We start from the raw sequence: 25,612 nt of genomic DNA, 5'->3' as shown, positions 1-25,612 counted from the left end.
TTCCTCGTGTGGAAAGTACATCTGCCTGGAATGTACTCCCCTGCGTGAGCACTGTCTGTTCCGCAGCGAGCTACTGGGGACAGAAATGGCAGGTGTGATGTGCCGTACCCTTGATGCCATGCTCCTCTCGGTGGGGTGCAGGGTCCTCCACCGACGAGCTGTTGTGCTCTCCTCTTATCAGCTGGGAACAGTTTTCTTCATTACCTGCACAGGCCATTCTTCTAACTCCTCTTCTGCAGTTTCTTCTGGTATTTACACCTGTTTCCCTTCGCACATCAGCCGTACCAACCTCCATAACTCCACAGCAAGTCCCTACACTTCCCGACACCACTGCAGCCCACAGCCAGGCCAAACCTGGCTGCCGAGACCGAGCCATGGTGAGACCCAGCTGCGAGGCTGGTACAAGGCAGGGAACCAGAGTCCACCTGGCCGTGCTGCTGCTGAGACCCAAGGCGTGATGGAGCCAGCCAAGCACCCCAGGCGAGCATCAGACTATCTGCCAGCCACATACAAAACGCAGGGGGGAAATCAAGGGGATAGTAAGTGCCGATCCCTTGCACCCCTCCTGTTGAAGCCGGGCCACCATGCAGTGGTGAACAACAAACTCGGAGAGACAGCAAGCAAGAAAGAGCACAGTGCGGTAAGGACGTTTGCAGGGAAGGAAGAAGCGTGCTCTGGTCTCCGCCTAGAAATGCTGTGTTGGTAAATAGTTAAGTTAGTTAGTTAAGTTAACAACTTCCACAACCACTGGGGCTAGTGGGAAAGTAGCATCAAATGAGCAAATCTGAGAGAGAAAGAAGTAAGAGATTGTGAATATGGAATTTCACAAAATCATTTTTATCAAGGTTTTGGGGTGGGGTTTTTTCATTTTTTGAGAAGAGAAGCACAAATGAGTATTTAGAAGGGATGCAAACAGGTCTGGAGAGTGGCAGACCTATGTGACTGCTGTTTCTTCCTCGCTAGCCCCCACAATATTATCCACTTGTTCTTTTTGCCTCCCAAACAAAAAAGAGACACATATTTTATGGGCCAAAATCCAGCTGCCAACAGATTTTGGCAGAAGACCCCAAACATTTTCAGAGTTAAAAAGAAAGCCCATTGAACCTAGAAGACTTTACAGAGTTAGGATGAATAGACTCAAAGTCAGCACTGGCCTCGGTGGACAACCAACCAGTACTAGCCTGATTTGCTTCAACTTTACAACTCAGTATCTACACTTCAGCGAATAAACAAATCACAATAAATCATTTTATGATACAGCAAAATCACAATTTGAATATAACAACTCCTGATAAGTTCAGTGCTAATATAAATGATACGAACTGCAGAGGAATGCGTGGATGTCTCAATAACTGGCAGAAGCAGCTAAGAATGGAACGTGCTCCCAAAACACCATTGGCTGTATTTGGATATGCCTATTAAATATCTGTATAACAAAATAGAATAAACAGTCAAAGCAATCAAATATTCTTGCATTTGGTGACTCTTATTCTAGTTGAACGCTCCTATGTGTTAGTGATCAGATCACCATTTCCTTTTGATTTTTAAGGCATTAAAAGCACTTCCACTGATTTGAAATTTAGAAAATATTTCCCACAATCATTTGTTACGCATTAGCAGTTACAACCAGTTTTTAAATGCTGGCAGTCTAGGCTTTCAAAATACAGGCTACTTCAAATATCAACAATTCACTCTGAATAGAAGTAAATACACCAATCGCTATTTATCTAATGCTTGTAATTATTTGTTTTCTTTTGCTTAGATGACTTGTAGTTGTGAGTCCATTAGAGCAGGCAATCATCCCTCTCCCTAAAGAATTCTATTCTTGCTTAACTCTAATGGGAGTCACAGTTTAACTCCGCGCTTGAAAGAAATCACTGCGAAATCACTGTTGCATCCAAGCCTGCTGGGACAAATCTGACAGCAAACATTACCAGTCCTGTTTAGTAAATCTTTCCGGCTCTTTTCTCAACAATCATGTCTCTGTTTCGTCCTTTGTACGACATATCCTTCCTTTTGTGTTTGGTGATATCTTCAATACAGACAGTATGTATTACTTTTAATAGTAAAGAATTATCGTTTTTTTTCTTTCTTTCCTCCCTTGCTGAATTTTTAAATGTGTATACATTGTGTTTTAAGGGTGATCTTAATTCTTAGCCATATCTTGTGACTTAATGTGCATCACTGAGTAGTAGTATGCTTTTCTGCTATGTTATTAATATGCCTATCCATCAACCAACGAACCAACAAACAACTACTCCTAGTGGCATAAATACAGCAAATAATTCCCTTTTGGATCTCAATGATACCAGCACAGTACAAAAAAACCCGAATATTAATTTCAATCTCACTTTCCGTATGTTATGCAGGATCTGTTTGCATTCTGGAAAGCAGGCTAGCACTTGCAAATTCAGCCTCCTAAATTGGCTGCCTCCACATCAGTGTATTTATCTAGCTGCCTTAGGGAGTCAGAATAAGAAATAACGTCAGCACTAGATGGAGCTCCTGTACAGCAACATCTCAGGAGAAGTCTGGGGCTTGTGTGCATGTTGAAAGCAAGGATGGATGTACAGTGCTGGCGTAGCGGGAGGATGCGCTCAGGGTGGTCAGGTTCACTGCAGCATCCCCATGTCCACGCCCATGCTGTCCTGCAGGACCCCCATCTCCTGCCAGGACTGCTCCTTTGCTTTCTAAACGGGGGGACGTCCCCGGGACCTTCCTTCATGCTGAGCATCTGCACAGATGTAACACGTAGCATGTGGTCTCAGGGTTTTTCTGCATATGGGATATAGCACCAAGTAAGCTAAGAGATGAAATTACAGTGTATTATCATCTGCCAGCCAGGGAGCCAGACTCCCACCAGAGCACACCTCGCTAACTTCCCTCCTATAAGCCTCTGCTTTTTCACTGAATGCAACTGATCATTTTTTCTAATGAAGGTATATTTCTAGAGATTTTAAAATGATTCTATAATCTTTTTTCGGCAGTTACCATTCCTAGAGATAGAACACACTACAAATATTTACTCTTCTGAGTCAAGTTTTTGTCATAAGGTCTAGTGGTCAAGTTGTTTTTTACAATAACTAGCTATTAACGGGTCAATAACTAGTCATATCTGATAATATGAATGCAGTGTCAAAATACGTAGACCAGTCTTTACACTGCCCTTGGGCCAAGAGTTTCTTGTGCAGTTTTATAACCCAGCAACCTCACATGCTATGGAGGTGGGATGAAAGACTGGAGAAGGCTGCTCCTCTCTCTATACAAGACGACTTTGCTGGCTAAAGGATGTGCAGTGAGGAGAAGTGGTATTCTCCATTCCTTAACCCCTCAGAAGGACCTCAGAAGAGATCTTTTGCTACATCCATTAAGAAATGGTTTTTAACTGATGCAGACAGAAATCCTTTGCAGTACGTTTCATCCAACTGACGAGTCTAATCGGCAACACTGCATACATTGGTGGAAATTGCACTAGAGAACATAGATACAAGGAAGAAGTTCTTCACTGTGAGGGTGGTGAGGCACTGAACAGGTTGCCCAGAGAAGCTGCCCCATCCTTGGTAGTGTTCAAGGCCGGGTTGGATGGAGCTTTGAGCAACCTGATCTAGTGGAAGGTGTCCCTGCCCATGGCAGGGGGGTTGGAACTAGATGATCTTTAAGGTCCCTTCCAACCCAAACTATTCTATGCCATCTATGATATGATTCTATATATAAGGAGGTATGACATATCGGGACAAGCCAGCATGGCTACCGTGCAGGGAAGCCATCCCTCACTAATTCATTAGAGGTCCTTGGCAGTGCTATGCAGACAGGCCTGATACGTTCGATAAAGCCTACTTGGATTTCCAAACAGCTTTGACTAGCCCAAAGGCTCTTAAGGATAGTAAGCTGCCTTGCAATAACAGAGATCTTCACGTGGATAAATAACTGATTAGAGGCAGGAAATAAAGACCAGGAGAAAATAATTAGTTTTCGCAGTGGAAACTGTGGCCAGCAAAGTCCCCTACGGATCTGTGCTAGGCCCTGGGTTATTCATCACGTTAATAAATGATCTGGAAAAGATGGTAAAGAGTGAAGTTAGCTGATTATACTATGCTGAATAACTCAAAATCAACAAAAGCTGACTGCGAAGTACTGTAGAACAACCACACAAAACTGAGTCACTGAGCAGATGAAATGCAATACTGATGTAAACTGCCATACGTGGAGAAAAACAGTCCTGGCTTTAAATACACAATGATTGTTTCTGACTGACTTACTGCTCTGCAAAGACAGTTATGATAGATAGCTTTATGCAAACCACTTCCACTAAGCAGCAATGCTCAGCAGCATTTAGAAAAGCAAACATCAGGGCTTATTAGAAAAGGAAAGCAGAGAAAAGAAGAGAAAAGGTGAAAAGGTGGATGGGGGAAGATTATTTAGTGTTTCTCATAATACAGGAACTGTGTTTTCAAATGAAATCATCAGGTTGCAGACTCAGAATTAACAAACAGCAGAAGGTACTTTTCTTTGCATAGTACATGGTTAATAAGCGGAATTCCTTGACATACTATATTGTGCATACCAAAATTTTGCAGGGTTCCCGAGAGCAAGCGGCCTGGGAGATAAATCCAGGAAGACCTATTAGACTCAAAAGTACTACTTCAGGGATGAAGTCCCTACACCACAAATCACAGGCTGCTGGGACTACGTACTGGAAAAATATCATTGGATGCTGAAAGTTATCCTAACTTTAAGTTCAGTATTCTAGAAGCATAGCTGGGCAACATACTTCTGAATGGCAAATACTTAGTATGTATATACACAACCCTTTGCAAGGCGCAACTATTATTTAGTTACTGAAGTAATAAGAAGAAACAATTGCAGCACAGTAAGAGGCCATTACCTGCTTGTATCTACTACTAATATTTCTTTCCCAAAGGTCTGAATGCCCCCAACCCCAGAAAAGGTATTAACGCCTGTAAAACTCCTACTCATTCTCATCCTCAAATTCCTTGTTAAACACCCCTTGATGCACTGACCAATAGAGAAAAACTGTTATATGGAGCAAACCAGATGGTGGTATGTATGTCTACTGCTCTTATCACAAAGAATATTAAGCTATGGCTTTGTCTTGCCTCATAACGTGCTTTCTACCTAGTAGAAAAAGCCTGTTTAAATCCTGATTGGCATATTTATCTGGCAGCCTTTCATCCTACTCCTCTGACGCAGTCTCTGCCTCTCACAAGGGTATTAAATAGAAATACACTTTCAGTTTTAAGAAGTACACACAGTAAAGCAATCCTCGGCATCCTCACGCAGCCGTTGCTGGACCTCGGCCCTCTTGCGCTGCCACACGCTCTTTCTCTGAAAACTGAGCAGACCAAAAACAGAGCAAAATTTGGCAGTTTGGATAAATTAAGGCAAACTGCTGGGATTTGTTACAAAGACTTGCATGGAGAAGAGCTGCTTTGTGCACCACAGTGTACAGAACATATACATAATACACACCCACGTACCATGTAGGTACTCCACCCTTTCTAAGAGGCAGATCTGTAACTCCTCATCCCTACGATATCACTTCCTACCCCAAAACTGTTTCTAATTAACTCCTGCTGAACTCACACCGAGGCAGACGGCTCAGCCAAAGGGATGGCCGCCAGCCTCCCTGACGGTGCTCCCTCTGCCACTGGAGGTGGAGCGGAAGGCAGCGCTCCCGACCGCCACGCGAGGCCCCCGCTCCAGGACACTCTGCTGTGTGCTGCCTGCTGTGCAGTGCGCTAACAGCTTGCATAATTTCATTCGGGTGATTAAACGTGTCAGTGTAAAGCGGTCCCTCGGTAACTTCATAAACAGCCTGAACGCAGAACAGAAATTACCCACAAACTGTAAATTTGGCAAACAATAACACTTCAGTGTGCTTATGCACATAAGAATTATGTCTAATGCGGACCCAACCGTATTCAACCATTGTGTGTTCTGAAATTTTCATAAGAACAAGTTAAAAGTGACTATCTATGTTTCGGTAAAATTCATACCATTTCTTAGCTCAAAGCAAATCTTGCCAGATGTTAGCGTGCTACTTCAGTACTATCTCAGAGGTCTGTACTAGACTCGGACAACACTTAGATATCAAGCAATAAAATGCCACATATGTGAATTAACTAATGGTTTTGAATCTTAGAAATTGTTAGAGTCCTAATCTAAGCAAAGTCTTACGTTGTTGTTGATTTTTAAAGATGATCAAACTATTCATTACGAAAAATTTTCATAATCAAGTCTGCTTTTTTCTACCCTTTTTTTCTGATAGTTACTTCGTCCTGAACAAATTTCTGTTGTTATAAATCTCTACAAAAACAATTCAGCATAAAACAGTTTCCATCTAGTGACTCATCTGAAGCCTGTTCACTTTGATCCCTTCTTCCCATAGTTATCTACTATTTCTGCTCTGGATTGCATTAGTGAAACCGATAGAAACAATAGAACAATAGGAAAAAGAAAGAAACAATAGAAAATACAATTGACAAACAACACTAGAAAATTAGCACATAGTGAACATCTGCCTCTAATAAAACAGTGTAAAATGTATGTAAAGATTTACAGCTTACCCCAGTGAGTCACTAGCCTTCTGCATTGTGGCTGCTATACTTTCATAAGGAACAGTAGAAGTCTGTATCTGGCCACAGGATGAGATTGTACTTCCAACATACTGGCATCTGTCTGTGAAATGGGTTTAAGAAACCACAAACAGGAGAAGTAATGTAATTTTACCACATTTTGGGAAGACTTGTTGGCTGAAATGGCCCAGAGCAATTGAGCCTGATGCTGATAGCTGGCATGAGAAACCTTCAGCTGAAGAACATGAAGCCTGGCACTGTTGTAACACAGTAGTTCTAAAGATGGTGCCCAGGTGACCTCGATTAGAGGCATTACCGTCTGGACCACCAAGAGATGAGAGGGGAGCTGGGCACCCCCAGGGATTCACCCTTGCACGAGGTGAACGCTTGCTCACCTGCCTCCCCTGATCTGCGCTGGGCCAGCATGGCACGGGGAGAGAGAGGGGTAACCAGGTCCCAAACCACTCCGGAGTCAAAGCACATGGACACTTCACAGAAAAGTAATGGTGGGATGTCAGGGGGAAGAAGCGGCTACCTGGAGTGGTGCTCCCTTGCATTTGCTGTCTGCAGATATCAAATGTTCCTCCTACCTGTATCGATTATGGAAAAATTTACAGTAGCCAGAGGTCATTTTGACTTAGTATTAAAAAAAAAAAAACAAACAACCCACAAGAAAACCAAACCCACAAAACTTCCAGTAATAGGAGGCATTTGGATTATTTAAGTAGTGAATCATGTTAGCTGTGAAATCAACAGAAACAGTAAGTGGTCTGCAAATCAATAGAGGCTGTAGTTTATTAACTTATCAGACATTTACTGAATCTCTGCTTTAAGAAACAGTTTCTCAGCTAGTGTTGATGCCTAGAAAAATATAAATGTAAACAGGATAGCTCCAGCTTTCAAAGAAACTTGTTTTTCCGTGTCAGCACACTCTTTTAACAAACTACTGCAAATTATTTTCTCATCTTAATAGACATTTCTAATCAGAAAAGTGGCAGACACACTAACAGGAAAAAAAAAACAACAAACCCTAGTGATTACTTTAAGTGTGAAGTATCGGCCACGGCTGAGAAAAAGGGGAAAAAATGAAATTGATACTTATTACCTATTATTGTGTCATTATTTGGAACTATGCCAATGGTCCTGTATCCCTTCTATCACTGAAAAGCCTGTAAGTATTCATTTGCTTACTAGACTCGAAGATGTAGAATTCTGCTTAAATGCTTCCTAAGAAGAAATGGACATAGAAAATGAGTGTCATCAGTTAAGAAAAAGCCACTAGGTATATAACTTGGATTTAAATAGTCAGAGATAATATCCTCTCTGGCATACTTCAGGGACTACAAGGGCAGTTTAAAAGTTTTCAAAAAAATTACCGAATTCTATTCAGGTGTGTCAGCACGCAGATGGTCTTAAGAGTTACTAGAGATTATTAAACACATAGTTAAATAGAATATGATTTAATAGCCTTTCAGAAGAAAAGTCCATTGCTCTTTAATATACTTTTTTGGATTGAACATTGCTTATTTACTGGGCTCTAGTTTATTTCATTTTACCCACTGCGGGACCAGAAAGCCAGCTACATTTTAATAACACATTTCTTCACATGTGTGTGGTCTGACTACCGGCACAGCTGGTTTCTGCTTTTTCCTGAAGTAATAGAAAACCGACATCAGGCGTAGCATTGCCTGGGTTAATGCCATGACCCAGGATTAGGGAAAAGGGCCTGCAAATGCAAATGATTAAATTTAACTCTGACAGAAATGCTGTTCCATCATCCTGAACACAGCTTACAGCCATGACCTTTCAGACTCAATTCACCGTCAGGACAATTTTGCAAGAAATCCGATGTGGTCTTGCCTTTAAGCTCCTATTCCAGGTCTCTGTGTAAAGTGATGTTATTTGTGTACTTCCCTGCATAAAGTCCTTAGCATTCTGCAACACGTGGCCATAACATCGAGCGACATCCCAGAACCAAAAGTGTGCAACTGAACTGCAAGCATGGCTGCTCAGTAAGGAAGCATCAAACATTTGCAGAAATTTGTAGTCATTTGCACACGCACAGAAACAGACTTTGGACATGGGCAGAACATTTTTTTACATGGACAGCTGACAACTACGCTCAAAAAATGCCAAAGAAGTTATTGATTTCCTTATAGAATTCTTCTGTCCTTCGGTCCCTCTTTCCAGGGACACATACACAAGCTGCTATCCACCCTTCACTGTTGGTATCTCTGCATGTTTTTTGCTGTTTTCTTTTGGTCAGGCATTAGGAAAACAGACTCTAGATTATCATACAACAAAACACAGCAGAAGACGCTAAGGATGGCAGCCAAGGGAAAATATGATGACCCAACCTACATGTGGCTGCTGGTGCATGCTGAGGGCACCCGGGGATCAGCGACCTGTTCAGAGCACACTCCAGCTCCTGTTTGAGCCATGTGCTTGAACTTCCACTGTGCTGAAAGCTGGGAGGGGTGAGGAGGAGGGAAGTGGGGGGGTTCTGGTGCACCCCCCAGTCCCACTGCAGTATGGGGTGGAGACGGGGCTGAGCTGGGCCTGCCCGGATCAGGGTAGGGAGAAGCAACCATGCCTGGTAACACAGACACTGACTGCACACCACAGGATTTGCCCTAACACTGTTAGCATCAACACCCATGGTTTGCAACGACTTAAAAACACGGGCAAATTGAATGAGACCTTAGGCGATGCTCTGCCGTAACAAAGGCAAAACCTTCTCTTACCCTAAACCGGTGTTAAACCACCTACCAGAGTGAGGTCTCTGATTTCAGGAATAACGTTCAAAGCACCACATCAGGTCTTCCATTTCCACTTTCTCTGCATGATACGATTCCTTCTTTATCAGGTTTTCCAAAACTTTTGCCCAAGCTGACTCCCTGCTTCAAGCACTTAAATTGCACGCAGAAGCCCAGTACTTGTACTCTACAGATTATCTGTAGGGAGAGCAGACAGCATTTTCCCTACATGATGAATGTGGGTTCTCAAGCTCTGAAAGAGGACTTGGGCACCTCTTCATGGAAACACAACAGATGTCTTCCAAATACTCACTCTTGGACAACTATTCCAAGTGATTTCAACATTGTACAGTGTTTAATGCCTATAGGAACTAGAAATAAACTAAGAAATAAACCCAACATCCAGGGGGAGGACACTGAAGTGGGGAGGGAATTATAAGCAAAGGTAAGAAAATGACAGACAAAAGGAGCAATAAGCACCCTATTTGTGAGGGTCATCTCATGACTCCAGAGAGGTACAGAGCAAATATCTACCCCTGAGCTTGGGCTCCTTTCATAGCCAGTGGAGATAAAGGGGCGCTTGTAGGGCACAGCTCATATCACCCTGAAAAGAACATCTCAAATACGTCGATTTGCATGCTGGCAGTACAAATTTGTTTTTCTATTGATTATAAAAGAAGCCCAGGGGATTGGAAAATGTCTGGTTTTAGTCAGATGATTCCCATCTGTCTCTAAGGGCTTCAGCATTTCATTTTTCCACATAAATATGGCCCTCAGAAGTGTATTTAATAATATACCGCTACCTCATTGATTAATTATTTAAATAAAAAGAATAGCAGGCTAACTTCAGTTTCCCTAGAGAGGGGATGCCAAAGAGGAATTCAGATCATGTATCTCCTGAATAAGTACTTTTGTGTTTCCATTTACTATACAATCTAATGCATATCAGGTGCTTGAAATTAAGTGGAAAAATTCAGGGCAAACCACCAGTTGTAAGACTGTATTAAAATAAGTAAAGCCCTCTAGGTAATGACAACATTTCTCCTTTTTTAGATAAAGGAACTGTAAGCACTTTTGACCTATTCCCGTTAGTCAGACCCCTTTTTTCCCCCCCCTCTGTTTGAACCAGCAGAGTATTTCTGATACTGAACAACTACCTAGGAAAGCTTGCACGGGTCGTGTTGACTGCAGGCATAACAGAGTCTACGCACTTCAAACAGAGAACGTTTTTGGGGCCTGATGCAAAACAGCAATGTTTTCCTAAACATTACTGATTAGTTGTGCTTGCTATCAGCTTTATTTATAGAAATACCACTTTTAATCCCATCCCAAGCCCACCGGAAAAGGAGCTATCCATGTTCAGTGGGCAGGTGAGGAGCTGCTAAGAGTGGTTCTGCACTGGGAGGCGAGTACTTGCTGTATCAGGGCTCAGAAAACTTCAGGCTTGAGCTCTTGCAGGATCAAGCCAAGGGAGATTATGTCTTTAATCCTTGAGATAAATGTATCTTCTCACAGAAGAGCCATTCATTTCACCTTAGGTCTCAGCTGCATCTTGTAAGCAGTGTGTTTCCAGTATGTTAGAAGTCTGTACTCTAAATTTAAGTACCTTAGTTTAATGCAGTGAGTCTAAGCCACAACATATAAAATCAAGGTAAAAGATTAAGAAGAAAATTATTTGTTTAAGGTCACAAGGCAGCTGAACTTTAAAACAAAATCATGAGCAGCTCCGTTTCTCATTCAGTGTGTTCTCTGGCAGTTTACAAGGGAATAAATCAGTAACTGCTTTAATGTGACTGAAAATATTATTTACCCATATAGTTGAGTACTATGGGGTTTCTAAAAAGATTAGTTTTAAAATCCTCATTTAAATAGGACCTTGGTTTACCAGTGGACATAAAGACACATACACATGCCTTACTTCAGTTAGAACAGGTTTAAGAACGTAGCCCTCTCCCGCATCCAGGACAGACAGGACGCTGTGTGGGAAGACACGGCCTCGAATCACACAGCTTTCACACGGCATAGGCATCTCTGTGTCCTCTTGCATAGTGACGTTCACTTACACAACACTGATCTGAATTCATTTTTTAAAATGAAATATTGGAATCAACTTCTCAGGCAAACTGCCAGGTATTTTAACTACCATGAAGGTTGAGGAAGAGAAAACAACCAGCAGACACCTGAAAACATGAGCTAAGAGTTCAACAGTCACAAAAATATCCTTGCTAGTGACGTGCGTTGAAACTTTTCCAGCATTAGAATCTAGTGTTGGATTTCCTGAGCCAGAGAAAGCTTCACCTCTCCCATATGTATTAATCAATTTAATATTTAATCCTGATATGGCATGGCATAAAGTAGCAATTCTGAAAATGAACTCCAGAAGTCATCTGAGCCCAAATTCTGCCTGTCCTGCATGTTTGGGAAGTCTACATTTGCGCAAGTAACTTGGGAAAAGATGATACGTTTCTGAAAGTTTTCATCTGTCCAGAGATTTGAAGTGTTTAATAAGGCACTGGAGAGATCACGTGTGAGATGGTCAAAGCTGCATGACAAACTTCATCTTAGGATGGCCTAGCACTTTGTGTATATGCGGTCTCTATGGGAGTGTGTTACTAAATAATGTGTTTTTCCTAAATTAAAATCTAATGCTTAATCATTTCAAGATATATCTAACAGTTCTTATTTCAGCTTGCTTGCAAAGTTTACCTGGAGTTCAGCTGGGAAAATGTGTCTTGTCCCTGCGTCCCTTTCCACATTTGCTTAAATGTATAACCATGAGCCTGTCAAACCGTGGCTAAGTGGTGGGTAATGGGAGCAAATTTAGCAAATCCATCCATTTCCCCAACTCAGCAACATGTGCAGTTTCCAGTGCAGTGACGTACTTGACAGAGCTGCAAACACACACAAGCACCAGGGTAAAATCATTTATGCTGGGAACAGCCCATGCTGTTCCTCCTCTAGCTCCATCCCTAATGCTCCCCCAGATCAAGACCCAACAGCTCTTACGCTTCCATAGCAGGTCTCATGGTATTTAATGTTCTCCTTAAAATCCCCATTACATGCTTATTGATCAGCATCTGCACTTCCCATTAGCTTCTAAAACTTCTGCTTTCTGTGAATGGTTTGAAATCACAAAGCAGACGTGTGGAAAGCAGCAAGAAATAAACCAAACATCTACACTTTCTCTATATTTTTTTTTCCATTGTGCCCATGGCAACCCCCTGGTGCCGGTTCTTGGGTCATGGTTTTTCAGTGCCTGGGGTAGGCAATGGGTTGCCCAGTAAAGAACTTACAGCTCAATTCCACAGTAAGCAACATCAATGCATATTGCACCGTCGATATTGCTGGGAGGAGAATCAGATCTGCTTTCCAGATCACCTCCCAGGGCAACAGTTATGTGATTTTAAAAAAAGGTAAGACACTTCAGAGGAAAAAAGAGTGATCTCTCACCACGCATTTACATTTGAAACAAATCTCAGCTTCCTACTTTCACTGGCTCAGGTTTCATCCTGGTCACAGACCTGGGGGATACTACCTTCACTCTCAATTTCGTTTTAAAGAGGAAGGAGGTGGCTTTCATAGCATCACAAAACAAAGCGCGAGGGGAAAAAAATAACCACTAAAATACAGTCCTTCTCAGAAGCTTTTTAAGAATTAATTGCATTTAAAAACATTTTAACAGTCTGAAGGTGGCTTAGGCGTGTTTTACACATCATCAAATATTCACCAAGTCATGAAGATTAGTTGCCCACTTAACATTTCTTCATGATTTAGGAAAATACTGCAGTTTAAAAGAAAAGGTACATACCTTCATCTGGTACAAGACAGTGCAATTCTACTGAAGCCAGTGAACTTACATCATCTGAAATCCTGGCCCTATACTGATGTTTATCCTAGTAGGATAGGATCTATCCCGTGAGAAAAAAAGGAACAGATAAGAATATTGAAGTGTTTATTCTTACAAAGCTTGAACTTCAGTTCTTCTTAACTACCTTTCCTACTACACATCTCTGTTCCGGACCCTGAGCATTAGGACCATTCCACTGAGCCTTGACAGGTCAAAATCAGACATGAGGCACAAAGGAGGGTAAGCTAATTTTTAGCGAATAGAAAGTATGTAATTTTTTTTAAGAATGCTAAGGAATTGCAAGAAAGTGTAAATAGCACAAAGAAATGTTCTCCTCCCAGTCTAGATCGTTGTGCCATTTCTGTGTTCGCACGTGCTCCTTTTACACCATAGCCTCCTATAGTATTTTGTAGTCTTTGCGGCTTTTGCATTTATGTTTATAAATCTAATCAGCTTTTCCACTCACAAGGTAGTCAGTGATCAGGCCAAAGGCTATGATCTAAACTGCTCTACTTAGGTGTCAAAAAAAACCTCTTGCTGACAAAAAGCTTCCTTATCCTCAGTACCTACATGGCACCAATCAGTGAGGTCTTAAGCCACCAGCTTATGACACAGAGTATACCTGATTTTCCACCTCTTGAGTTTTGGAATCACTTTGGTAAGTTTTATACAATTTTTCCAAAGTCCACAGAAGACAAGGAAAATAATCCTACAATGAATGAGATGCTGTTTGTTTCTTCTTTTAGCAATACCTGCAAGTCTCAATAAAAAGCTCACAACTCTCTCATGTCACTTTCCAATAGCCATAAAAAAAAAATTAACCATTCCATTCAATGGATCCTTGTTCAGTCTGTGATGCCTACAGCCCACACTGAATGAAAAAAAAAAAAAAAATCGTATACCTAAGCATTTTGGTGTATCACATACCTAAGCACATCTTCAAGTGCTATGAAGACCTGGAAAAGCCATCAACACACTGCACACCTCCAGTAGCTCTTTTTTAGCACACTTTGGAGTGCAAAAATTCAAAAAACCTGATGAACAATGATATTTATCGGCAGATATAATCTGTCCATAAAGACATGATAAATGTTAGGCAACCTGCTACTATTATTTGCTTTTACTCATGTTATTTTCCAGTGAATTTTTTTATTTATAACTCTGCAAGCAAACTTTGTCAGTATGCCCTTTATACACACTAGCGAAAGAAAAAACGTCGTGAGTGTTGCAAGACTTCGCGAAAAGAATTGCAAAAGAATTTTTTTTTTTTTTAACACTGTCACGAGAAGATTCCATGTGCACAGGTCATAACTACCTGCATTTAGGCTGCCTCAGCCACCTAGGACACCCTGCTGACAGCACCAACACCACTCGGAGGAGCTGAGGTCACCTTTGGCATTCTGGGTTTTATGGTTTTGTTTGCTTGCTTGTTCCCTGACGATCTAATCAATTTTAAGAATTATACCAGAAACTCTCACGTGAACACAGGTATCACAATAGCACAGAAATCTGCACTCCTGCCATCCATCTGATTTATACAGAAGATCTGACTTAGAAGAATTATTCCATAAGCAAGTCACCCCAGGAGAAACTTACCCATTTGCTGGTTTAATTCCACAGTTACTGGGGTGGTGACACACGGGTATCCTGACAGAAGCCAGCAGGCTCGAAGGGCACCTTCAACATACTCTTTTTTTAATCCCTTAAACACATACCTTTTTTCCCCTCCCTTCAAATGTTATTCTCCCATCCCACCCCTAAATAATAAAAAGGAGGCTAAATCAAAGGATGGAGAAAAACCGGTCCTAACCTCTTTGTCCCTGAGACTAGTTACTGAAATACTGGAATTCATAGAATTCACAAAAATGGAAATGAAACGTGGCAGGAGAAGACACGTCGTTCTGCTCTGCACAGACCAAACCAAAAACAGTCCACCAAAACAAGCCAAGGTAGTGTTGATAAAGGGGTCTAACTCCTGAAAGCTCACTTTGGGCGAAGCAGCAGTTTCCCAGGGAAAGCTGCCTGGCTGAGTTAACCGTCATCAGTGGAGCAGACGTTTGAGGAAGGGAAGGGTACCAGAGACCACACCATTGGAAATAGAGAGAGCTTATAATTCAGGTAGAAAATGTGGGTTTGGATCCGCAGCCTGACTCTACATCAAGGACTGCGGGAGCAATTCTCGGGCCAAAGTGCCTGCACGAGACGCACCGCAACTCCAGGGTGAGAGAAGAGCCAGGGATGCGCTCCGTCCTGTCCTGGTGGCCTGGAAACACTAAAGCAAGGACATACAGCAAGAGGGAGCTGTGCCAGGTCCCCCAGTCTGGGCGAGATAAGGATCACATCTAGACGTGCACCCACAGGCCAGTTTATGCTTTAGTGGACCTTTTTTTGAACGCAGGAATAAATGCAGAAAGGGTCACTGCTTGGTAATCTAATTTTTGAAGCGACGGGCCACCTTGGAGGGATGAAGGCTGCTCTCTGACTGTGCTTCTTCCTTTATCTTTTTTTAATAATTAAAATAATTTTCAGCTAAAACAGTTAAATCTAGCAGTGCTAAAGCTGGCTGCAGGAAGAGTTTTGTCTGGACAGAACACTGAGCACTGTTCTACCGCGGCTTTGATGGACACGGACTATTTCTGACAAATCTATTCCTATGACTTAATTTGCTATTGAATCTGCAAGCGTGTAATTTTAAAACAAAGATTTTGCTTTGGAGAACAGAAAGCATCTAATGATGAAAACTGTAATTATCTGGGACATGAGGGAATTCATATTATAGGTTGATAGATAATTACAAATGGTAAATGGAGTACTTTCAGGAGGCTTTGTTCATGACAGAAGCAGCACTGAGGGGCCTGTAGTTCAGCGTTGGCACAGATTTTCCAGGAAAAGAGGGAAGTACTATATATGTTCATACACTTAGTCAAACTCCTTCCAGTGGCTTGCCTCTTTCTAGATGCTATTTTCAGCTCCTAAAAACAAGTAATTTCAAAAAATGGGATATGTTAGGAAATATTTATCAGATCTGTGCTACTCTTTCATAAAGTCTTTTGTTAAAGTGTTTTAAACCATGCATTTCACTTGTGTTTGACCATAACAAGGCGATCAAAGCATCTTTCTATTTACCACAGAGCAGCAGTGAGCTCACTGATCAAGTTGCTTCACGCACCAGTGTTAAAAAGAAAAAGATAAGAGAATTATCATTGAACTCTTACCAAAGCAGGAATTGGCAAAGCCATACCACCTACAACCATGCTCCCCTCCAATCCATTTGCCGTGGATGTTAGATGCAAAACTGAGGGTAGTGCCTGAGATGCACACTAACATGTCGCTGATACTGATGTTCAGAAGGAGCATGTTGACTGGGTTACGGAGGGTTTTAAACTTGCAGAAGAGGATGAGGACAATCAAGTTATTCAAGAAACCAAAAAACAAGATAAATCCAAGAAAAACAGCCACTACTGCGTGCCCATTTCGTGAGAGTCCAGCCCTTGGCTCAACAGGATCCGCAGGTGCACCAAAGCTCAGGTTGTATGTCCAAGTGTGGTTCATTTCGGACTTTGAGACGGATCGGTGAGGGCAGAGACTCCAGGTGTCCTGTGCTGAAGTCCTCCAACAGTTTCCCAGAAGCGTCCCTCCATCACAGGTCAAATCATCTCAGGAGTCTTGCGATCTTCACTCAGCTGAGATACCCCTTAGATGGTTATGCAGGGTAAAATACTGTATTGCAGCACAGGAGTATCTTCCCGCACTGTGCCTTTCCGGTGGTCAGCTCTGCAGCTAACTCCAGGGCAGCAGAACCAAGCAAACAATCACCTCAGATTCATCTTTGTTATTTAAACCCAGGATCATGTTAGATGATCTTTTTTGAGGCTCAGAATGGAAGGCGTCTTAAAAAGGTGCTTCAGCATGATCTCTTCCTTCAGAGCAAATGGGCAGCCCTTCTACCAAAGGGCAGCTACTGTTGTTTCCTCTGACAATGGGTGTCCTTCTGAAAACAGAGAAGGAAACAAATGGTAAAAATAAAACAACCTTTTCCATACCAAGACCAAAAAGTAGGTACATAATTTACTAACAGCTCCTCCCTTTTTGGACCGTAACAAATATTTCTCAGTCTTTTCAGTTTTCTCCCTGATCTTCAACAGAAAAATCAGTTTGTTGACATTTCCTTGGCTGTTCTAAACAGTTTTTCCCTAGCTCACAGTTTAGCATGGAGAAGGCTATTTGCACCTTTCTAGAAAAGTTGCTCAGGTGAGAAAATGCATGGTAAGACACATCTTTTACAACAGCTTCCCAGAGGAAGAACTGTATCTTCCTCTACATTAAGTCAATCCACACCAAGTGAAGCTTCAGTCTTGGCTAGAGCTTAATTAAAACGATGAAAATTTTAGGAGGAGAAGAAAGTATTTCTTTACCCAGAAAGACTAATTTCAAGCGCGGTCCTTGAAGCTCTCATGTGCTTACAAAGGCTGGCAGAGCTGCGATATCAGTTTCACTTCTCCCGCATTTACCAGCGGACAGATGTTCTCCTTCATTATTTATAAAGCAGCCAAACACCCAAAGCTCCATCTCTCTCTCCCACTACAGACATGAATTTGTATACCCGCACGCAGTGAATACACCCTATGTGTACGTTGTGAAGCAATAGCAGAGTGTTTAATGTGGATGCTTAACTGCTTAGCCAGCCTTCTGCATGGTTGCAGGCAAATTCTGCACAGACATTTCTATAAAAATGGAGGTGGATAGATAAAATGTATATATCTATATATAATGTAGGAATTTCACCTCCCCGGTGCAAAATGCATGATACCCATAGCTTGCTGAACTAAAAAATATGAAAACTTTTCCTTCATGAGTCATGTGCTCCTAGAATGATTACACACATTTGAAAATGGAGCACCTTCTATACTACTCCTAACCACCGCTTTTTGGAAATTGTCTTGTAGGAAAAGTTGTGTTAACCAACCGGAAAAATGAGAGTTCAGAGTTTACTGAAGATGCCAAACAACAAAGAGGTTGTTTGTCTTTTTTTCTTTTATCATATCTTTGCGTCATGGTGAATGTTTATCGCAAGTATTTCTTCCTACTATTTCCCTACTTTCACAAACTCACTGTGCTAAATATGTCTCATTATTGCAGTGATTTTGAACTCTAATGTACACAGTCTGTCTTTACTTTCTCTTCTGATGAGTAAATTATGTACACTTTGCAGACCTTCTACTGTATGGTCTCTGACAATCTGAAACACTGATGCTTTCTGCTTTTTTCCCCCCATTGAGGAGGTACACAGTAATTTAGATTGGTAAGGGTCTCAGGTAGCATATCTAAGAGAAAGAACATTTGAAATCCTCTTTCTACCATTTTGAAAAAAAATTATCCCCTGTCCAATTCTGGTTGCAGGTTATAGAAGGAAACTAACTGGGACTAACCGTCAATATACTTTAAATTTACTCATAATTGTGTTTAAAGGAACAGAGTTGAAGTTTAGTGGAACAAACTAAACACACAAATGAAGTAACAACTGATTAAAAAATAAGATGCTGAGCATTTCTCATTCACTAATTGTATGACTGAAAAGGCAAACAGCTGTGCTTTTTTTTGGTAGGAAAAAAGCATGGTGGCATTGTGCTGAAGGAGAGTTTCAGAAGGAAGAATTCACAGGAAAACAAGATGTACAGTGAAATAAACTCAGTAAGTAACCATTTGTAGATTTTTTTTTTAATAATTCTGCTTACACCCTAGCTTCTACCAAACTAATCTATTATTTTTTCATCACTTCGAGGACAGTTTTGTCTAATCTGTTTGCACATGACTCTTTATTGAGGAATGCAACTAAGGTCAGTTCTACCTGCTGCTCCCTTCTGCAAAGCGTACTGCAGAATCTGACTTCAAAATCTGAAGAGACTTACGTCTGATTTACATGCAGATTAATTTCAGTTACAGATGCAATTTATTTTTCCAAACTGAACTGGTTACACCCAGATTATCTGTAGCACAGATTATAGTATGCCATCATAAATGTTTCTATGTGGGAATTAACTTCACCAGAATAATCACAAGCAAAGGGTCTGAATAATATTATCATTAAAGCATCACAGCCTTGGTGTTAGACAAAGCCAAAGGTTATAATCCCCTTAGCAAAAAGGACTATATATGTATCTCTATTAAGCTCAAAATATAAATAATAAAATGTAGATCTTTTATACACAGACACATACATCCTGCATTCTTAAAGACATATTAAGAGTTCATATCTACAGTGCTTGTAAAAGGACATTTACTCCCTGGATGGGATTCATCTGACTAAAATTTAGCAGTCTGACACCAGGCGTGCAGGCACAGCCCAGCGCCCAGCTCATTTCTCCACTGACCGCAACCCATCCGGCTTCAGTGGGATGAGTTCTGCCCTGGTGCGCCGGGGAAGGATGCCTTAACGCCCAGGCAAGAGGAGCAGGCGACGGCAATTCAGTGCAAGATACTTTTTAAAAAGTTAGTACACACGCTGTGAAGGTCAAGCCATGCGGCCACTTGAAATCGAAAGATGACAAAAAGGACGCACGAAGATGTGCTTCGAAAAGTTTGGGGTGAACTGAAGAGACAGGAGTCTGCAGAGGAAAACACCTGAAGATCAGGGCTGTGTAGTAGTAAGTCTCTTATTAGTAGCTCATGTATAAAGTGCGAAGTTTTTTACACCTTTGGATGAAGTACAAGCCAAATTCAGATTTCAATAAAGCTTCTAAACTCCCATACAAATCCCTTGAAGAATGGGTCTAATTCTTACCTAATCTTAGCATTTAACTGAAAAATACACATTACTGCTGAAAAACACCTGAAGATGGGCTTGTGTGCTCGAAGGTTCACTTGATTTTTTTTCTCCAGACAGACAGTTTGGTTTAATAGAGGTTACTTTGCAACTCTGACAACCCTGTCTTATAGGTGACAGTCTGTGCTCCCCAGGTCTCCACGATCGAGCAGGACGTCCTGAATCCTCCTAATTTCTAGCAAACTCAGGATCTTGCAGGACTGAACTCTACCTAATTCTGCCAATTCTGCTTCTCAAAAAATGTTAAAAAACCCCAACAAAATCTACAATTGCATTCAAAACAAATAAATGAGTATCCAGTTTGTCTCCTTGAATTCATTTGAGTTGATGTGGAATGGCAAGTATACCCAAAGTGATACCAAACGTATGGCCAGGTGAAACAGGCCAAAAGTTCATTTAACGTCACCAATTATTAAATGCTTCATCTGTTAACTGGTTCTGACAGTAGTAATCTAAAGATACAGCAAACCAGACACCCATCACTGCTTGCACTTTTCTCTGAAGCAGCCTGTTGGAAAAAAAGGCTTTGGAAGATGTTGTATCAGCTTCTGGGAACACAGGCATTAATACTGGGAGTGTAAGGCTTCTTTTTGCACTTGCCACCACGCATTAGTTTGAGCAGTACCCTACACCAGTGAAGCTGGTTTTTCTTTCTCACTTTGCCCCAAAATAAGTGCTAACTCATTGAACATATTAGCTTTAAGGGTTTAGGATTGTTTTGGGTTTTTTTCTTAAATGAACTCATTCATTATTTCTAATTGGCAGATTCTTTACCATCTTCCCTTGCAAAGTTGTGCAACGTGCCCAAGATGATGCTTAATTCACTTTAAATATTTAACAGCTGATAAAATTGCATAAAATAAATAAAATCAAACTTCAAAATCATTTTGCTAAAAATTTACATTATTCTTACATTATACTTTATTCTCTTGTGATATAGAGGAGCTATAAAAACCCCTTATATTTACATATGCACACAGCCTTCATCAGCCTGTTGTTGAGTTCATATTAAAATGATTTTTAAATGGTGATTTTCCTTCATTTATGAACTTAGCTTTCTACTGAAAAGTTAAAATCTAAAAATATTCATAAAATTTCAAAGACATTCCCAGCTGAAATTTTATGAAGGAGGAATCAATTTTTTGACCTGATGCCAGAATTATTGCAGGAATACTATATGTTTAAGTTTTTATACACTAAACCTTGTTTTCCAGATCAGAAACTGAATTATCCTTACCACCAAGCAACCACAACCGGAGGTATCACCTGAAATAATTTTTTCAAACACAGTTGAAAGATGGGGGACTGCGTGGGACTTTGCAACACTGAAGACAAAGTTCTTGGACTGTTTTTCCATGCCCTAAGTCACACTGTGAGATGCCAAGAGACCCAGAGGTAGGTCTGTAGAAGTAATCTAGGTGACAGAGAGGAGGCTCCGGATGTTTAGGCATCACCCAGCTCCCCAAACTGTGGGAGAACCTCTTGCATGCAGACTTACAGGCTTACTTTTAGGAATTCACACTCGTGAAAAAGACAAACATGAAAACCACAACAATGTAAGCGCAGAATACATGCGATGAAGTCCACCGCTATTTGACACGCTTGAAGCCACACTATTTACTCGAGGGAAAATTCTAACAGTGGGGTAAACCCTGAACCGTTGCTTTTGAAGTAAAAGCGACTTTTACGTAGTATTTTAAAAGTTAAGGCAGCCCCCCCTACGCGCCAAGAGGCACTTGTTGCACAGAACCGTCTGTGCCAGCAGTCAGCCAGCCGGGCCCGCTCCCCAGCTGCGCCGGGGCGATGGGAAGCCGCTCTGCGGAGCCGCAGCCGGGGCGGCTGCAGCTGAGGGAGCGCAGCGCGCCTCCTCCGCGCCCCGGCTCTGCCCGCGCTTTTAAACACTGCATCAAGCCAAAGCCTCTTCAGCCGATCTCGGCTTATCAGTTCTCCTTCACAACCTTTTTTCCGTCTTTTTTTTTTTTCTTGGGGGGGGAGGCATATAAAAATGGAAGAAAAACCCACCTGCATCCATCATCCGGAGCAACCCAAGGACAAAAAAAGCCACCGAAGTCTCTGGCAAAGGTGTCCTGAGCGGCGACGCGCAGGGGCCCGGGCTCCGGCTCCGGCCCCCGCCGTGCTGCCCCCCCCGAAAGGCACGGCCGGGCTCCGCCGCCGCGGGGGCGATGTCCGGCGGCAGCGAGGAGCGGACTCCGCCCGGACGGAAGGCGCCCCCCCTCCCCCGCGGGGCCCGCCTCCCCCCCGCCCGCGGATCCTCCGCGCCCGCGGAGCCGCGGCTCCCCGGGCTGCCTGCCGGCGGGGCGCTTACTTTCCGCGGGATGGGTGCGGTGGGCTCGCCCCGCCCGGCCGCTTCCTTCCCCTTCTCCTCTCCCAGGCGGGCTGAGAAGACACCCAACTTCGGGACGGCGGGGGAGAATAAACAGATTTTTTAAAATAAATTAAAAAATAAATAAAAATATAAATAAGAGTGCTGAGGCACGGCTTGCACCGCTCCCACCTGCGGGCTCCCCGCGCAGCTCTCGGAGCCGCCGCGCTCCGCCCGCGCCGGGGCGGTGCTGCAGCCCGGGCCGCCCCCCAGCCCGGGACAGGGGGCACGGGAGGAGGGGGCCGGGGGGGGGGGGGGGCACCCGGCGCCCCGCATGTTGGGAGCCCCTCCGGCTGCCCCCTCCCTGCTCCAGGGGCGCTCCCCTCCTGCACTCCCCCCAGGGTCTGCCAGAGCATCTCTGGTCGTGGGGCACGCCTGCACAGAAATGTTGGGCTACACGCTCTTCGCACTCTTACTGCTGTGAAAGACTTTTTTTTTGCAAGCAAGCAGGTATAAATACCTGTTCAGCAGCAGATCGGGAATGCAATTTAAAAATGTGTCAAAAACGTAGGAAGCATGTCTTGCGTGTAATTTATCGGTCGTCTGCTTTGTCTGTCTTTTCCACGTGTATCTTTACATTTTAAGCATTTACAGATCGAACAAGCACTATGGCTACTGTCTGCTGAAATCTCTGTTTTCGGAAGTGCGTGTATCACAGAAATAGCATATGGCTTGAAAACCATGTAACACTGTGTCTTTCTGTTACTACTACTACTTACCACTACTCTTTTAGACTTCTACGGCTCTGGTCTTTCTACAGGAGGAAAAAAGCCCATGGGGAATGCATTGCTGGATAAAAACACTAGAGAAAAAATATTCCGGAGAATACCTTGCTCTGTTGAACACCTCTTAGCTCTGGTCCTTGCTGAACTTCTAAAAAGAGCCTTTTAAATCCGTAGATCACAGTTCAAGCCTGTAAAGTGATCATCATAGTCATATTATTCCACCTCAGCTAGATTTAACCTTTCATCTGATCACACTTGTCAGCTTTTTCACCTTCTCTGGCTTAAAGACAGACAAACCGATGCACCTATCATTATAGAAAGACAGCCCGGCAAAAAAGATGCTGTGGAGTCTCTTCACAAAATCTCTTCCCCAGTGGAAGCCTAAAGGCAGACCTCCGAGGTATTACTTGCTGTACTAATAACAAGATTTTGTTCCAATTTCAGCTTAAGTAAAACGATTTCATTAAATAAAGGAAGAATTTTCTGAATAAATAAATCAGGAATACGCCTAATACCATCATCTTCAGAAAATACACGTTATCACAATTTTGCTGATTAGACCTCCACTGTAAACTAGGAACTGCTTCTCCCAGAATACAAAAACAAAACCAAAAATAATGTGCCAATGTCACAATCAGAGAGGGAGCAGGAATGTACCTCCTTGAGAGATGCCTAACTAAAAATAAAAATATAAAAGGTCAGGTTTTCAGTGTCACTTATAAAATGTGTACCTCTGAAATTCTCTGTTATGGCATCTAGTTACAAAAACAACCACAGTTACCAAGTGCACATACTTCTAATAATTTTTCAGCAGCGTGAATGTGTGCTTCTATAGGTGTTAAATTGTACTTCATTACCTGGTGTAAAGTCAGATGAAAGCACTTACTAAAGATAGCTGGCTTAAAAAAATGGTTTGAAATTCATTTACCTGTCATGAACTTGGAAGTTTTCAAAAAGTGGGTTGCACCAGCAAAAAAACTTGTCAACACAAACAAATCGTCAGGCAGTTTACATACCTGATTCACTGAATCTCCTTTCGTTTCACAGATTATGATTCAGAGCAGTTTGGCAGCATTACTAATTGCCAGTGTGTGTCAGTGAGGAGCAGGGAGGCTGCCACGCTCTGGATGGTGTCCATTTGGGGTTGTAATTCTGAGGTCCTGGTGGTGCTTCAGAAATTAAACTGGGGCATTTGATTTGAATTCCTGGTTTCATTTAACAAAAAATAAAAGTTGCCAGGGAATTCCAGCATCTCCCATTAATGTCCTGCTTACCTCCTGCTTCCAAACAAATGTTGTGAGTTTTAGTGAAGTCTCTAATAGCATACAGAAGAAGGGACAGTAAATGAATCAAGTGGGGAGCAATACTGAGAACACCTGCTGTTGTGCTCCCCCAGTGCAGCAGTCAACAGCTGCATCTGTACTGCCCTTCACAGCAACGCCCAAGAGCTCACCACCCCAGTTCCCTGGCTGCAGCAGCTGGAGATGCATAGCAAGGTGGAGAACTGGGTGTACACCGACATGTAGACCAGATGGACAGACGAGGGATGAGGATTCATGTGTGAAGTTGAGATTGTGTCCATATGCTAGTTACATCCTGCTTTCAGAAGCTGCCCTTAAATTTGAAAGAACGTAAGAGATCTTTAAGTTACTTTCTTATGTTCCTATGGGAACAGTGTGGAGGAAGATTATTTGTTGTAAACTAAGAGAGAATTTGTGAGTCAAACCCAATTTTCTGTACCTAGAAACAATCTTTAGGTTTAGTTGCCCACACAGAGGTATCTAATGTGTTTTGAGACATCCTTGAGAATCCCGTCCAACCCTTTTCTGCTAAACCAGAGGAGTGTGGGTCTCCAAAAGGTGGTCTAATAAAAGATATTATCTGTATTTGAGACAAGAACTTGTGTGCATAAAGCTTATCTAATTTTCCAAGTATACTATCTGGCCTAATAAAGGATGTACCTCTGTCTAGAAACCTTGTCTTACCTGCCCTTTGACTATCACAGCAAGAGAAACACGACCATTCGGTGACCCAGTTCTTTCAGTTGGTGTCTTGTTTCTGGGGGATGATTTTTCTTCTGCAAGGCTCTGCAATGCCTACATTAACTTCTTTTTCATTTTTGCACTTAATCTGAATTTCTGAATTGCAATCAGCTGGTGCTTACTTTACCTACAGATTCTAAAGACGCATCTAAGTTGTGAGACAGAGAAGCATTTCCCAGAGTCTGGATCTAGACAGCAGACCCCAGCTGCTCCCTGACTCCACAGTGTGTGAACACTACTTGTGGTCATGTCCCCTTTTCTTTCTCTAACCAGTCCCAGTGACCCCCGCCTTGGGGTGACTGAGGGATACTCCAACTTCAGGGGCACCACACAGCATACCTAGGCAGACAGCAGGACTAGAATTTTTCTCTTCCCAGTAGCTTTCTTTCTGAAGATTATAGTAAATTTAAATCATTCTTTCTGTAGCTTTGCACTTTAAT

General features: G+C 42.3%; 1 protein-coding gene across 1 annotated transcript in view; it reads right to left on the bottom strand.

Moving 5' to 3' along the window:
- LOC143171269 (opsin-3-like) overlaps positions 1-16,962 on the bottom strand; it is a 92,825-nt gene extending 75,863 nt beyond the window's left edge. Inside the window, exon 1 of the mRNA XM_076360138.1 lies at positions 16,415-16,962. Within this exon, the coding sequence (XP_076216253.1) occupies positions 16,415-16,751 (337 nt within the window). The 5' untranslated portion in view covers positions 16,752-16,962. The remainder of the gene's footprint in view (positions 1-16,414) is intronic.
- Positions 16,963-25,612: the final 8,650 nt, after the last annotated feature.

This window comes from Aptenodytes patagonicus, chromosome 1 (genome assembly GCF_965638725.1).
Source record: "Aptenodytes patagonicus chromosome 1, bAptPat1.pri.cur, whole genome shotgun sequence".
NCBI lineage: Eukaryota > Metazoa > Chordata > Aves > Sphenisciformes > Spheniscidae > Aptenodytes > Aptenodytes patagonicus.
The sequence above is the reverse complement of the archived record's forward strand: the minus strand, read 5'-3'. Positions and strand labels throughout refer to the sequence as shown.